General features: G+C 26.4%; 2 protein-coding genes across 4 annotated transcripts in view; one reads left to right on the forward strand and one right to left on the reverse strand.

Annotated features, from left to right (window-relative positions):
- Positions 1 to 1,966: 1,966 nt before the first annotated feature.
- Positions 1,967 to 15,536, forward strand: part of LOC132935004 (probable phospholipid-transporting ATPase IA) — a 35,312-nt gene continuing 21,742 nt past the window's right edge. Inside the window, exons 1-8 of one of the 3 annotated variants that reach the window (XM_061001437.1) lie at positions 1,967 to 2,118; positions 2,197 to 2,253; positions 8,951 to 9,144; positions 11,158 to 11,256; positions 12,980 to 13,140; positions 13,194 to 13,391; positions 13,470 to 13,747; positions 14,202 to 14,308. In XM_061001437.1, coding sequence (XP_060857420.1) covers positions 2,199 to 2,253; positions 8,951 to 9,144; positions 11,158 to 11,256; positions 12,980 to 13,140; positions 13,194 to 13,391; positions 13,470 to 13,747; positions 14,202 to 14,308 — 1,092 coding nt within the window. In that variant the 5' untranslated portion in view covers positions 1,967 to 2,118; positions 2,197 to 2,198. Of the gene's footprint in view, positions 2,254 to 8,950; positions 9,145 to 11,157; positions 11,257 to 12,979; positions 13,141 to 13,193; positions 13,392 to 13,469; positions 13,748 to 14,201; positions 14,309 to 15,536 lie in introns of all 3 variants that reach the window. The other 2 variants (XM_061001438.1, XM_061001439.1) reach the window with 2 other exon arrangements.
- Positions 6,997 to 7,765, reverse strand: LOC132941135 (52 kDa repressor of the inhibitor of the protein kinase-like). Its single transcript, XM_061009064.1, has one exon. It carries the CDS (start codon positions 7,678 to 7,680, stop codon positions 6,997 to 6,999), a length of 684 nt encoding a protein of 227 aa, XP_060865047.1. The 5' UTR covers positions 7,681 to 7,765.

Consider the following 15,536-nt stretch of genomic DNA (forward strand, 5'->3'; position numbering starts at 1 on the left):
AAAATTTTATTGATATTTATAGAAAAAAAAAACTAAAAAAATTGAAAACTGAAATTTTTTTTTGTTGATAAATGTAGACAAACTTATGGATAATCTTGTATTACATTTTTAAATCTTAGATTTAAAAAGAAAAATTTTTATGAATTCTCAACTCAAAATAATTTGCTAATTTTCGTGATTTTTCCGTATTTTGTCAAGATTTGAACTTTAAATGCTTATAAATAAAAACTGTGACTAAGGATTTTTAATTTTTTTCATCTGCCTTTGAAACAATAACCTAGGAGCCTTCTATTAATTTTTCAAGCTTTTTTACTCAACAGATAAAATTTTATTGATATTTATAGAAAAAAAAACTAAAAAAATTGAAAACTGACAACGTCCGTAAACAGCTCAAAAAGAGTTAAAATATTTTCAAAATTTTATCGTGTATAGAAAATGCTAATATAAACATTCAGTGAAATTTTCAAGTATCTACAGTCATTCGTTTTAGAGTTACACCAAAAACCAAAATCGATTTTCTCGAAAACAGATTTTGCGTAAAAATTCCCGTTTTTCCTTAATTTTTCTTTTGTTTTTCACGTCGCTTGTGAAAACTACTGGGAAATTTTTACTTTTGACCTCCCAAAGTACCAACTAGATTCACTTTCCTATCAGAAAAGTTACTATTGAAGAAAATCCAAGCACTTTTACTGTCCTAAAAGGTGATGACAGACACAAAAATAAAAAAAAAAAACACACATCATTGTAAAATCAATACATTCATCGCTTCGCTCAGAATCTAAAAGAATATAGATTGATACAATAATTATTATTAAATTAGTAATTAACTTAATTAATAATTAATATAACAAACAAATATATTATATGTTTATTATCCAGATGGCTAAAGTAGATACTATATTATATTATCATACATATTATGAAGTCTGTACGGTGTTTATAAACATGATTTTTTAACTTTTAATTCAGCTTTATAAATTAAACTCGTTAGTCTGTCGTTACTAGGATTTACGGATTGAATCCGTCAATCTGGATTCTATATTTCAATCCGTAGTCCGGATTGGGCCAGCCAATGTCCAGCACTAGTTTTAATGGATTTCCGCCTATGTTTATAGTAGCAATTTAACATCGTAAGTTCGCATAATATGGATGACGTGATACAAGTCAACACTTATAATAAAGGTACGCAATCAATAATTTACGTACCAACTTTTTCGTAAAAATAAAAATTTCAGGGATTTGTTATTCCAATATTAGAATCACAATCTAAATATTGGTTAAAACTATTATTTGGTTCGCCTTATTGTTTACCATTGTTAAAATAATAGCTACTTGTCCGGATAAAAACCAATTTTCCGATTTTGCTAATTACATATACCTATATTATTTTATTTTATGTGGGTATACCTACATACCTATAGATACCAACTTTTTTTCATAGCTGTTAAGAAGCGTAATTTTCTGATGATTACCATGAGAACATTTTTTTTTTTGAAATAAATATACAAGGAACAATAAGAATATGCGATATAAGTATAAGTAAGTTATTTACATATAGATATACGCTGTATACGCGTTACTGCGCGAGGAAGAAGCCGTCATACCCAGTGATAGCACTACCTTTTGATTTTTGTTTTCTAACTATTTATCTATTAAGAATATTTCATCATTAGAAAATGAATAGGATTTTCCGTGGCTTCTAATTAATTTCAATTAACTTTCTGAATTAATTTATATCGTCTTTTTTTTTGTTTTGCTAACTTGAGTAGTCAAGTACCTTCTTGAGTAATTCAATTTTAGATGATTGCAGTCACAATTGAAGAAGAATAATATTCGAGTAGATATACTAAAATTATAATGACTGCATAAATTAAATAAACATTTTTCTATATTTGCTCATTGTGCATATACTCTTTATATAGATCATTATGGATAATTTTTACTATGAACTCGTTTTTTAGACAGAACAAGATGACTTCTATAAGTGACTAACAATGAAGATAAGATAATGTTTTCTTGAAAAAATACGAGTGTCAAGATATATACTTCAGTTTAAGCTTTTTAATATGTACATTTTACGTAAATCTCAATATTTTTTTGTCGCATAATTAGTTACTAGTTAGTATTACAATTAATTGAAACTTATATAAACTGTTAATATTCAAATATAAAATTACTTTTTTATTTTTAAATTAGAAATGTTAAACTGGAGGACGAAAAAGCCATCTCAAAATGTACAGCCCAAATACTCCGGTAAGAAAATTATTTTGAATACCTATCAGATATTTTGTATTCAAACACAAACAAAATAACAAATATAAATACTTATTTTTTACAATATAATATTATATAGGTACTATAATAAACATATACTAATATATAACAAGTAGGTAGTTAGATTATAGACTGATTCTGACTCAGAAACAGACTCAACATCTAAGTTATTTTTTTTATTAACTACCTATATAGGTAATAGGCAATAGTTAATAAAGATATTTACTATTTAATATTATAATAGTTTGAATGAATGTAACATTTCACGTCACATTTCGTTTTAAATGTTATTTGTATATTACAATTAAACATTTCCGAAAAAATTGCATTTATTATATAAATAATATTTAATTATTATTTAATTGTGTATATTATATTATATTATTTTTCATTGTCTTTTTAGTCAATACTAGCTTATCGTAGTGTGAATAGGTTCATGATATAAATAGGTAGGTAGATACCTAGTTAATAAATATTAACTTAACATTTATATTATAAATATTTGAAAATGCCATTGCGTATACTAAAATAATATGTAATATATGAAAAAATTGTAAGTTCCCACAAAATGCCATTGCGTATACTAAAATAATATGTAATATATGAAAAAATTGTAAGTTCCCACAAATAATGTTTTTGAATTATAACGAAATAACTAACATCGTTTTTCTTCTTCTAATTTAAACCCTAAAATGTGTATAAAAATACAACAGTCTTTATATATTTTTTGGCTTTTTATTGGCCAACCTAATTATGAGAAACCTTGTTTTAAATCTTCAACCCTTATAGTTATAAAAAATAAACATATGTAAAATATTTGTAAGTTTTTTTTTTATTTATTTTAAATCGCGAACTTCAAAAGGTTATGACTAAAGATAGGATTCTGATGACCTAAATAATGTGTTATTTAAACAACAAACTACAAACTGCAAACGTGAAAAAATGCTTTAAAAACTAAAAAAACTGAACTAAAAAAATTATCAAAAAATCTACTTAAATAAATGAAAAACATTTGATTCAAAAATAATAGATATTATAAGAGATATGGGTGTGATAATGAGAGTCAGAGTAATTTTAAATATGCAATGTAAAATTAATAGACAATATTAAACATTGAAACTTTAAGTTTAGTTTACAGCAAAAAAAAAATTGGCAAGTGGGTGACGCTCACTCACTTGAAAAACGATTCTGAGCGAAGACGGTCGGTCAGCCTATAACGGCTATAACATATTACTGAATATATTTAATGATATTATTGTGAATTAAGTAATTTGTTTACCTATTGGCTATTTATGTGGAAATTTATTTTCAATTTTCAATCTTTAGCTATAAAAGATGAACATTTTATAAATTTTTAACTACCTATACTAAATCATTTTTAAATTTTATACATTTTGTCAAAATTCAAACTTAAATGATTATAAAAAAAAATGTATGCCTATGTATTTTTAATATTTTTCAACTGATATTGTAACAATATATCAGGAGCCTTGTATTAATTTTACACGCGTTTTTAACCAACATCATAATTTGTTATTGACATTTATAGAAAAAAAAACTAAAACAATTGGAAAATGAGAATCCGTTCAAAACAAGTCAAAATATTTTGAAAATTTTATCGTGTATAGGAAATGCTAATATAAACATTCAGTGAAAGTTTCATGTGTCTACAGTCATAAGTTTTTGTCATTTATGTTAAAAAGTAAAATAGAAATAAAACAATTTACTAACTGAACATAAACTCAGAAATATAAAATTTGAGAAAAATGTCCCACATTGTATGCAATGCAAAATAAAACGAGTATATTCCGAATTAGGGAAGCAAGAAACAAATATTATAGAGTCAAAGAAAAAAAAGGTGGGCAAGTGGGTATGACTCTGCTGTGCAGTAGGTTACAAGTGGGTCACTGTAATGGATGGTGTTAAATTTGAATTCAATGATATAATGTCATTGTATAAGAAAAACGATTCTGAGCGAAAACGGTCAGTCAGCCTAAGATACTACTAAGTATATTTGATGATATTATTGTGAATAAATTAATAATTTATATATAACCTATTTGGCTATTTACGTGGAACCTTGTTTTAAATGTTCAATCATTAGCTATAAAGTTGAACATTTTATACATTTTTAACTACAAAATAATTATTAATTTATTTTTATTATTAAAATTTGTCAAAATTCGAACCTTAAATGCTTATAAAAAAAACTGTGTCTATGTACTAAAATATTTTTCAACTGCCATTCAATATTAAAGCAATATATCAGCCTTGTATTAAATTTTCACGCTTTTTTACCCAACAAATAACATTTTATTGACAATTATAGAAAAAAAACCAAAATAATTGAAAATTAATATTGCCCGTAAACCGCTCAAAAAGAGTCAAAATATTTTCAAAATTTGGTGGTGTATAGAATATGTAGTGAAATGTTCATGTATCTACAGTTATTTGTTTTTGAATTACAACAAAATAACACAATTGCTACATGAGAAATCGAGTGAATATCCAATCTTGTAAAAATATGAACTTCAAACGCTCATAAAAATTTAATTTGATTTGCTTGTAGACATTTTTTTTTTATAAAGGTAGACAAACTAATGAGGAATATTGTATTCATTTTTCAAATCTTAGATTTAAAAAGAAAAAAAATTTATGAATTTTCAACTAAAAATAATAAGATAATTTTCGTGATTTTTCCGTATTTTATCAATATTTGAACTTTAAATGCTTATAAAAAAAAATCTGTCACAAAGGATTTTTAATATCTTTCAAATGTCATTGTAACAATATAGTATGAGCCTTGTGTTAAATTTTCAAGCTTTTTTACCCGACAAATAAAGTTTTATTGTCATTTATAGAAAAGAAGACTAATACAATGGGAAACTGAAAATGTTCCTAAACAGTTCAAACAAATAAAATATTTTGAAAATTTGATCGTGTATAGAAAATGCAAATATAAACTACCAGTAAAAATTTCATGTTTATACGTTCGTTTGTTTTAGAGGTACCAAAAACCAAAAACCATTTTGTGGAAAAAACTTCCCGTTTTTTCTTAATTTTTATGTTGTTTTTCCCGTCGCTTTTGAAAACTATTGGGAATTTTAATATTTGATCTTCCGAATGCAACAACTAGTTTCACTTTCCCATCGAACAAGATACTGTTGAAGAAAATCGAAGCAGTTTTACTGCCCTAAACCATGATGACAGACACACAAAAAAAAACATTATTGTAAAATTAATACATTCATCGTTCTACTCAGAATCTAAAAAACTAAAAAAATTGTAATATGAAAATGTATGTAAACAATTCAAAACCAATCCAAATATTTTATTAAATTTTATCGCGTATAGATAATGTGAATATAAGCAACCAGTGAAATTTTCAAGTATATACGCGCGGTTATTTGTTTTAGATTTACACTAAAAACCAAAATCGTCTATGTCAAAAACGTGGCTGTTTTTCCTTAATTTTGATGTTGTTTTTACCAGTGCTTTTGAGTACTATTGAGAATTTTAAATTTCGACCTTCTGAATACATTAACTAGATTCACTTTCCCATCAAACAAGATACCGAAGTTAAAAATCGAATCATTATTTCAACTACTTAGCGTGTACACAAAAAATAAAAAACACACATCATTGTAAAACCAATACATTCATCGCTCCACTCAGAATCTAAAAAATGGAAAAGTCATTAATATTCTATCTCTAGGTATAACTTTTAAATTAAGTCCGGCCGACAAATCCTGATTGCACCATTGTTCTTAACATATTGGAATACATATTCAATAAATCATTTGGGTGGTAAACCGCATTTATGACTTAGATTAATTATATTATATATTTAATTAATTAACCTAATTAATATTAGCCTAATATTATATATGATATTGATTGATAAATGTTATATTAATGATGTAGACCTATTTGGTTCACTCTCCTCTTATTCTAGAAAATATTTCCGCAGTCACCGATGATGTTGACGAAACAACATTTTTGGCCCCCCCAACCCTCCGTCATTGTAGGTGAAACCGCCGGATTGAAACTTTTCGGGCCACTAAGATTTTAAATTTCTATCGGCCCATTCGACAAAAAATGTTGTAGGTACCTTATTGTGTGAGGGTTTTGTGTGATTGGCGATCGCCTATGTAACCTACTTCTAACTACGGCACCATAAGTAGCCATTATACTATACAGTGATCTTAGACTAAAGGCTTAAAATATCCAAATAAAACTGCGTATATGTACCTACCTAATACATAATTCACATTAAATATATTTTACAACATTTTTTAAATATTTGTGTGGCTTGGCTTGGCGCGTTGACTGCTACCAATCGGCAAGGCCGTAACTGGCAAAACATTTCGGGGGGGGGGGGGGGGGGGGTCCAACATTTTTTTAAATATAGATACTAAACACTTCATTTTTACGTTAAATATATAAAATTGTATTATTATCATTATTAAAAACATATTTAGGTCATTATTATAATATTCAATTTACATAAACATAATAGTTGATTGTTTATATACATAATATATAGACTATTTAACTATTATTCACATTACAAAAGCACAAATCAAAAAAAAGATAAAATATAAAATAGGTACAATTTTTTCAATATTAAATTTACAAAATAATTATTTATTTATAGTCTATAAGCATGCAATATGTCGACTATTTTATTATAAAATAAACTATTTTACTAATATAAAATTTTTATATTAGTAAAATAGCTCTATCTTTTTGAAGTGCAAATTTATTCAGGACGTCTTCGGGATCCACTTTAATATTTCTATGAACACTTAATAATGCTAGGTAAAAAACTAATAAACGGTTTTGTCCAATAGCGTTTCGCAAAAATGTTTTCGTCCGTTTCAGCGTTGAGAATGTTCTCTCGGGTGTTGAAGTTGAAACTGGTAATGCAGCTAAAACTTTTAATAAAAAGTATATACACGGAAACAAATCAGAATTACAATTGTTTAATGCTTCAACGGCTGTACTAGGACGATCGTCCTGAGAATGTGAGATCCATTTCCTATTCCATAGTTTAATTTCTGTTTGTAATAAATCCATATCTATATAGTCAGAATATAAATTAAAATCTGAGGCTGATATTGCAGCTTTATAACACATTTTTGGTATTAATAAATATAAAGAAGACAAAACTGTTTTGTGTTTTGAAAATCTATCTTTTAGTTGTTGAATAAAATCGTCATAAAAAGGAATAGCAATAGCTATACGGAAATATTCTTCTGTAGAGTTAACATTAACGTTATTTCTATTTTTTTTACGTCCAACTAGTCTTGGCATTTTTATCTGATCCTCTCCGTCTATCAACTTTAACATATTTGTTGCCTTTTCAAATATTTCTTTAAATGTTTGGTTTATATTGATTCGCATGTCTTCAACTTCATTCAAAACAGTTTCGACAAATGTCACTGCTTCACTTAAATCACATGTTACTGATTGTAATGATTTACATAAAGGTAATGTTAATGAAAATAGTGTGTTAGCTGTCACTAAACTAATAACAAATTCACTAGTTGTTATGCTACGATATAGATTTAGTGCTTTTGATGATGTTTCAATATCATGAAATAATTGGAGTTCATCTAATGTGTCGACAATAGGTATTTATATATATCTAAAAATCGAATCATTCCATCGTGGTTTTCGACCCATCGAGTTTCACACATAGATGTTAATTTAGTCCATTTTTTTCGGGAATAAATTCTTTAATTTTATTTTTTAACAACTCAGTTCGTCTAGCAGAAACCTTAATGAAATTACCTACTGATTTAATTGTTCCGATACAATTACGAATGTAATGAATATTCGAAGAATGTGCTAGTGCTAAATTTATACTAAACTTGTGAGTTGTGACAATCACATTTTATTGTAACTAGTACCATTGATTATAAATGCTAGTACCTAATCGTATCTATTGATCCTAATCTATATTACGGCGTTAAAATAAAATAAAATGATAAATTTAATCTTATTTTAAATTACTGTTTTAACAAAAATATACAATTATTATTTAATACAATTTATAGTTTATAAACTATATTCACCGCTAAAATTTTTCTACTTTTAAAAATTTCGGGGGGGGGGGGGGGTCCAGGGGTCCGGACCCCCCCCCCCCCCCCCCCCTCAGTTACGGCCTTGCCAATCGGGCTATGTTACTGAGAGCAAGTAACACTCGCTGCTACTAGTTCCTTGATGGGTGACCACCCGGGTTCGTACTAGTAAAAATCTTGCCCCACATACAAGTGTTTGCTTACCTATACCGTAACAACACCTTACCGTACCAACCTTGTCAACCACAGTTCATAATCCCCAACAACAGCTAATTGCCATAGTTGCTGGGCTTAAGTTCAATAAAAATATATACATGTCTTTATACATATTTTATTATCTTTGAAATATTAATACATTACTAATTAATAATTATTATAATAAACATAGATTTTCTATACGGCTATGATAATAATAACAAAATATAAAGCATATTTATGTGATATAATGGTCAATGGAGTATACACTATTAGCAGTATACAAATATTAAAAACCACAGTAATTTACCACTATAATATTATAATTATTATTATTTAAACGAAAATATTGCATACCTAAATGTTTTATCTTATACTTAAGTCTTTTGTTATAGATTGTCATGGAGATAAAGAAAATAGACAAACGTATTTCAGAGTCATACGATTTAATGATAAAGAACAATTTAAAAAAAAATCAAATCGCGTCATAACTGCTCAATACGGAATTTTATCATTTTTACCATTATTTACCATCGAGCAATTACTAAAATTCACCAACCAGTATTTTTTATTTATATCTATACTACAGGTTAGTATATAATAATATAATTATAATTTATAAATTACTAGTATTTATGAATAGTGGGGGTACTTACTGTAACGTTGTGTAATAATAATTATTAATATTACATTAGGTGATGAATACATTATAGTATTATACGTTATATTAATATTTAATTGAATTACAATTATTATATATTTCTAAAAATAAATTTGAATATTAGGATAGTTATTATTAGGTAGGTACTTGTTAAGCCTTTCCTTTTAGGTTTAAATATAAAAAGTCTAAATTAATATTTTTACAAACAAAATTTTTAGATTGGTTTAATAATTCTCCCAAACCATGGTTTCTTAATATTATCTGATTAAGCGGTTAGAATATTCAACATTATGACTTGCTCTTTATTATTGGAGATTTCTTCAGTTAAAGTTTCTTCTGCGTTACTTCCTTCTATAATTTTCTTATTTGGTCTAAGATAAGTTTAGATTCTTCTAATAGCTTTACCACCTTCTGTCTCCACAACTTATTAATGTAACCTAGGACTATCCGCTACTATCACTACATTTCGTCTTCTCCATTTTTCAGGTTTTATTTTACCAAATAATATCTCTTCCATTTAAATCTTGTTTTCACTTTGAGTGCTGATCTGCATATACTTTGTACTGGGTACCCGAGTGTCTCAGTGGGGCCCAGTTGTTTCCGAGAAATAAATAATAATATACTATTACTAACTATTTTCTGTGTTTTTCTCTAGGCTTGAATTTAACTTTGAACATATTCAGTAGGTTTGAATAAATATTCATGTATTCAATAATACATTGATATTAACGACTTGGTGTCTGGGTTCTTCTGCTTATCGACCATTATTACCGGAAATTATTCCCGATAAAAACTTTTCCACCTATTAAAAAAGCTTGAAAATTTAACTCTAGGTTCCTTAGAAATTTCATTAATTGAAATTCAAAAATATTAAAAGATATTTTAATATTATGCTCAGCTATTTTTTGTATGAAAAATAATAATAAAATTTCGGAAATTTCCAACTATAAGCGTTATGTATATTACTAGCTAACATTAGACATTTTGATGGAAGATTCCCCACATTTTTTTCTGCCTTACATAAAAAAAAAAGTTTATCGAAAAGTAATATACATTTTTTATGATCATTTGAATTAATAATGTTTACAATATTGGATGTAAATTGACATTGGTAAACTAACGAATTTCATCTATAAATTTTTGGTATTTTGTTGTAATTCAAAAACAAATTATCCTAGATACTTAAAATTTTCAACAAATGTCAAAATTACAATTTTCCACACATGGTAAAATTTTCAAATAATTTGGACTCTTTTTGAGCTATTTTTTAGGTATAAGAAATTTTTTATAAATGTTGTAAATTAATTTTTAGTTTGAAATTCAAAAAAGTTTTTCATTTCATAGATAACATAAGAAATTTTAATAGAAAGTTCCCAACAAGTTTCCACCTCTATCATAAAGAAAACGTACACCGGAATTTCACGCTATTTATAGCCATGCGATATTTTTGATTTTTATTAATATTTTTTTTTAAACTGTTAAATTTGATTATTTATACAAGTATGCTTCTTCTGTACTATTTTATTAAATATTCATGAGCCATGAGCTTGGTTTCAAATGTTGCTTGCACATTTTCGAGCTTACATTTCCTTCAGGCATCAATGTAAACACATTATAATATATTTTTATCGTTTATGATGATAGTGTTGATAATAAGGATAAGTACTTAACATTTTTTGAAACTGATAAAAAAAATTTGATTGTTGCGACTTGGCGAGTACGCGTGGATGAAGTGAAACTTCTTTACAAAGGGCTGGTGGGTACGGAAAAAAATATATCACCCTTCGCGGGTGGCGTAACGGTCAATGATCTTTTTTATTTTTCATACCTACCTACCCCCTTCTCTGTAAAGAATGTTCACTTATATAACACAAACGTTTAGTACAATTTGAAACATATTATATTAGTTATTACTTATTACCTATTTATATATTTTTTTAGCAAATACCCGATGCATCTCCAGTTGGCCGATTTACAACTATATTACCTTTAACTATTAAGTTTGGATTCTCGGCGATTAAATCAATTATTAAGGACCTAGTAATTATACTATTTTTTAAAAATATATATTGTTGTTCACTCATCAAAATATGAATTTTCATTTCTCTTATATAGGTATACAAATCCTTGATATTTGTTATCAAATTTCTTTTTAAAATGCATAAATGATATAATTAAACAATATAATATTATAAGTAGGTATATATTACTTTATAAATTATAATATATAATTATTAGAGAATTAAAAAGTAGAATAATAAATGTAGGTTACCTACGTATTTGTAACATTAGCTTCTGAATCTACCAGTTAAAAAAAATACTGATAAACATAGGTAATATGAGCTATATATCATGATGATCTATAATAGTTTTACAATCCATATTTTTTAATCGATCTGCGTAGGTATCTATAGATTTTAGAAAGTGGTGTCTGTAACTCAAGAATTTAAAATTAATGAATTACTCATATATAATTCTAAGGGGAGTGATTGTTTTAAATATTTACATTTTTAATTTATTTTTATGTGTGTTTTTTTTTGTATATGCTATCACCATTTGGAACAGTAAATATACTTTAATCTTCAACTTCAGGGTTGATTTTTGATGAAAAAAAAAAGGTACATGATTGGAGGGGGAGGGTAAAATAAAATTATGGAAATATTTTCAAAACACTATCTTTTGACATAATCATATAGCCATATAGGTAATTAAAAAATTAATAGCCATAGATGAATACTTGAAGTTATTAGTAAATATATTATATGTTAGGTTCCATTTTCAAGTCATTGATTTCAAAATGCTTTGGCTATTTTTTGACATTTGAAATTTTTCTACTTTTTAGATGTATTTAATTTATGTATAGCATCCCTCATACATTATTTTAATAGGTACCTAGTACCTACGCTTAATTGCTTGACCAGCAGAGTGAGTTCCTCAGTTTTCTATAGGTATTTATTATATTTTTTTTTATCAATCTTACCTGCATATTTTTATTCTGACGTCTTTAGTAACTTAAATGCTTGAAGTGTATTATTTTAATATTAGGGACTTAGATATACCCACCAACTTGTATTTTATTAAACGTGTTTTACAAGTTTCAAATTATAATTTATAAAGTATGTATTAAAAAAGGGTTGCATCCAAAAAACAGCACACTTATGGTGTTGACGGTCAATAGACAATATCCGCACAATTTATAAGTTTAATCATACCAAAATATCACAAACTTTTAAAACCGCACATTATTTTCAATCTACAGACCATATGTATTATGAACGTTAAAACTATTACCAAGTTTACCAAAAAGTTTGGAATGAGCACTATTACTAAATATATTTTAAATTATGATATTCTTACCACCAAAAATTACTAAATAAGTTTCTAAATAAGATGTCATTTTTATTGTAACAAGTAAATAAATATTTAATTCTTATGTAATTATTATGATCAGTAACTTAGCTAATGGTAATTTATTTTATATTTTTTTATACCTATAAATAATAAATACTAAATTTTATATTTTAAAATATATACTTACATTTTTATGACATTTATAAATTTCTTATAAAGTGTGCAGTTTTTGGATACAACAACCTAAAAAAGTGTGTTATTTTTTCCTATATTTTATCTAAAGTGCATGTGTAGTTTTTGGACTCAACAAATAAAAAGTAAATAACTAATTAAAAAATACCTGACATATACCTATAGAATTTTGAAACGTGATAAGTACATATACTATCATAATTGTATATATTTTCAATAGATTAAACATATTAGAGATTATAAAGTTAATCATAAATGTGTGGAAGTATTAAGAAATGGTGTTTTAGTTCAAGAGAGATGGAGTGAAATCGGTATAGGAGATATTATTAAAGTCAAAAATAATAATATCTTCCCAGCAGATCTTGTACTACTTTCATCCAGGTATTTAAACAAAATCAGTCATTTATTTACTGTTATGACAAGATAATTTTTAGCGAACCACAAGGAATTTGTCACATAGAAACCACGCATTTAGATGGTGAAGTAAATTTAAAAATCAGACAATGCGTCAAAGAAACATCTTATTGTAAAGAATTAAAAGATTTGATTGGTTTAAATGGAATAATTGAATGTGAATTGCCAAATAAGTTACTTTATAATTTTTTAGGAAGACTGACAATTATGAATAATAAGTGAGAAATATTTATAATAATTTTTATGAAACCACAATATGATATATGAATTAGTGTTGTATACATCTACTTTTATAGTCCTATACCTTTAGATAATAAACAATTTTTACTAAGAGGATCTGTTCTACGAAATTCAAAATGGATTTATGGAGTTGTGGTATACAGTGGTCATGAAACAAAAATTATGCTTAATCAATCTTTACGCTCATTAAAAGAATCAGCAATGGAAACAATTCATAACTCATTACTGAAAACGGTTTTTATATTGATTTTTTTTCTGAGTCTTATGTGTGCTTTATGCTCTTTGTGGTGGACCAAACACAATATTAATAAACATTGGTACCTTGAACAAAGAGGTAATACAATATAAGTATTTAAATAATTAGTTGTAAATTGAAAATATTTAAATATATTTCAAAAGTACTAGAAAGTTCAACAAATTTTAATAATAACTCTAATTTATTAGGCTGTACATTTTTTACGAGATATTAATTTATATTCCTAATTCAAAGTATATAATAATATTAAAATATAGGTGTCTCTTATAGATAATATTACAATAGTACATATTATAGCCATAGGTGTACAATTTATACTCTCATATTTTATTATCATCGGATTTAAATAATATAACTTAAATAGTTTTAATAATTTATAATTATATTATAATATATTATAATGTAGGTACCTATTTATAATTATAAATTAATTAGTTGGTAAGTATATATAATTTATCAGATAACAATGTATAATGTAAATAAATAAATTCAAAATGTATACTTACATAATTTGTTTATTGTTTTGTAATAGATGTCAACGCATACGCATTTCTTTTACAATCAATCAGTTTTTTTGTTATATTTCATAATACAATCCCTGTATCATATGTATATATTGAAGTAGTACGTTTCTTACAGGTAAAATGTTTACTATTATTTTTTTATTATTAAATAAATAACTGTTAATACAAATAAATTATATTGTAATAGTAAGTAGGTACCTAATGTAAAATAGCCAAATAGATGTACCTATATATTTGTTACATGGATATTACCTATATGAGAGTACAATTTCAACAGATATTTAGATATTTTTTACATAAGTACTTTAACATCTTGAAAATTGAATATTTAACTCTATAAGTCTAAAGTGTTAACACATTTTATAATTCCCATCATACATCTGATGTCTAATTGGTATAGTTGATAGATGTAATAAAAAAATGTTATCATACATCAATACCTACTTATAAGTATCTACACTAAAACAAAATATTTTCAACACATTTTTATGACATGAGCTTTAGGAGTAATTTTATTGATCAGATAGCATATTATCAATAATTCTAAGTGCTCCGTGGTCACATAAGTTTAAAAATAGGGAATCTGATATCTCAAGGCTGAAGGCCTATTCATAGTATACATAATACTTGTTAACCGTTAGGTTTGACGTTTGCGTCTTTTATTCGTTTAATTATCGTCAAAAGTGACGGTCAGTCTATTATGTAATTTTCAAATTTAATTTATCTAGATCCCCAAACGTTAAATATCTCGGCCTAACTCTTGACCGCCGTCTAACCTGGGCTCACCACATCAAAGCCAAAACTTCACAATTAAATTCCCGCTTACAAATAATCAAAACCCTAATAATCAACAACAAGCACTCTAAATTAAATATTAAACTACTTCTTTACAAATCTCTTTTAAAGCCAATTTGGACGTACGGCTTACAGCTATGGGGTAACGCAAAAATATCAAATCTAAATAAAATTCAACGATTCCAAAATAAAATACTAAGAAAAATTACCAACTCTCCACTATATGTCTCAAATCACTCCCTGCATAAAGACCTACATATGAAAACAGTTCAGGAAGAAGCTAAAAATTATTACAAACGATTCCACCTACGCCTTAACTCTCATCCAAACGAACTTGTAAAAAATCTGGCTTCATTAACCATTCCTGGTAATCCTCCTCGTCGCCTTAAGCGTAAATGGTGTAGAGACCTACTTAATCCCTAACAAAAAAAAAAAATAATAATTAAGTTAAAACAAATAATTTAAAAAAAAAAAACATAAGTGTCATCGGTGGGTGGCTTCTTAGCTCATAATTTCATGTTTTTTATTGTGTCTCAGCTCATACTCTT

This window comes from Metopolophium dirhodum, chromosome 1 (assembly GCF_019925205.1).
Source record: "Metopolophium dirhodum isolate CAU chromosome 1, ASM1992520v1, whole genome shotgun sequence".
Lineage (NCBI taxonomy): Eukaryota > Metazoa > Arthropoda > Insecta > Hemiptera > Aphididae > Metopolophium > Metopolophium dirhodum.

What these genes read in the sequence shown, in the direction of transcription:
- LOC132941135 (XM_061009064.1), bottom strand. Translation starts at nt 7,680, where the DNA reads ATGCGAATCAATATAAACCAAACATTTAAAGAAATATTTGAAAAGGCA.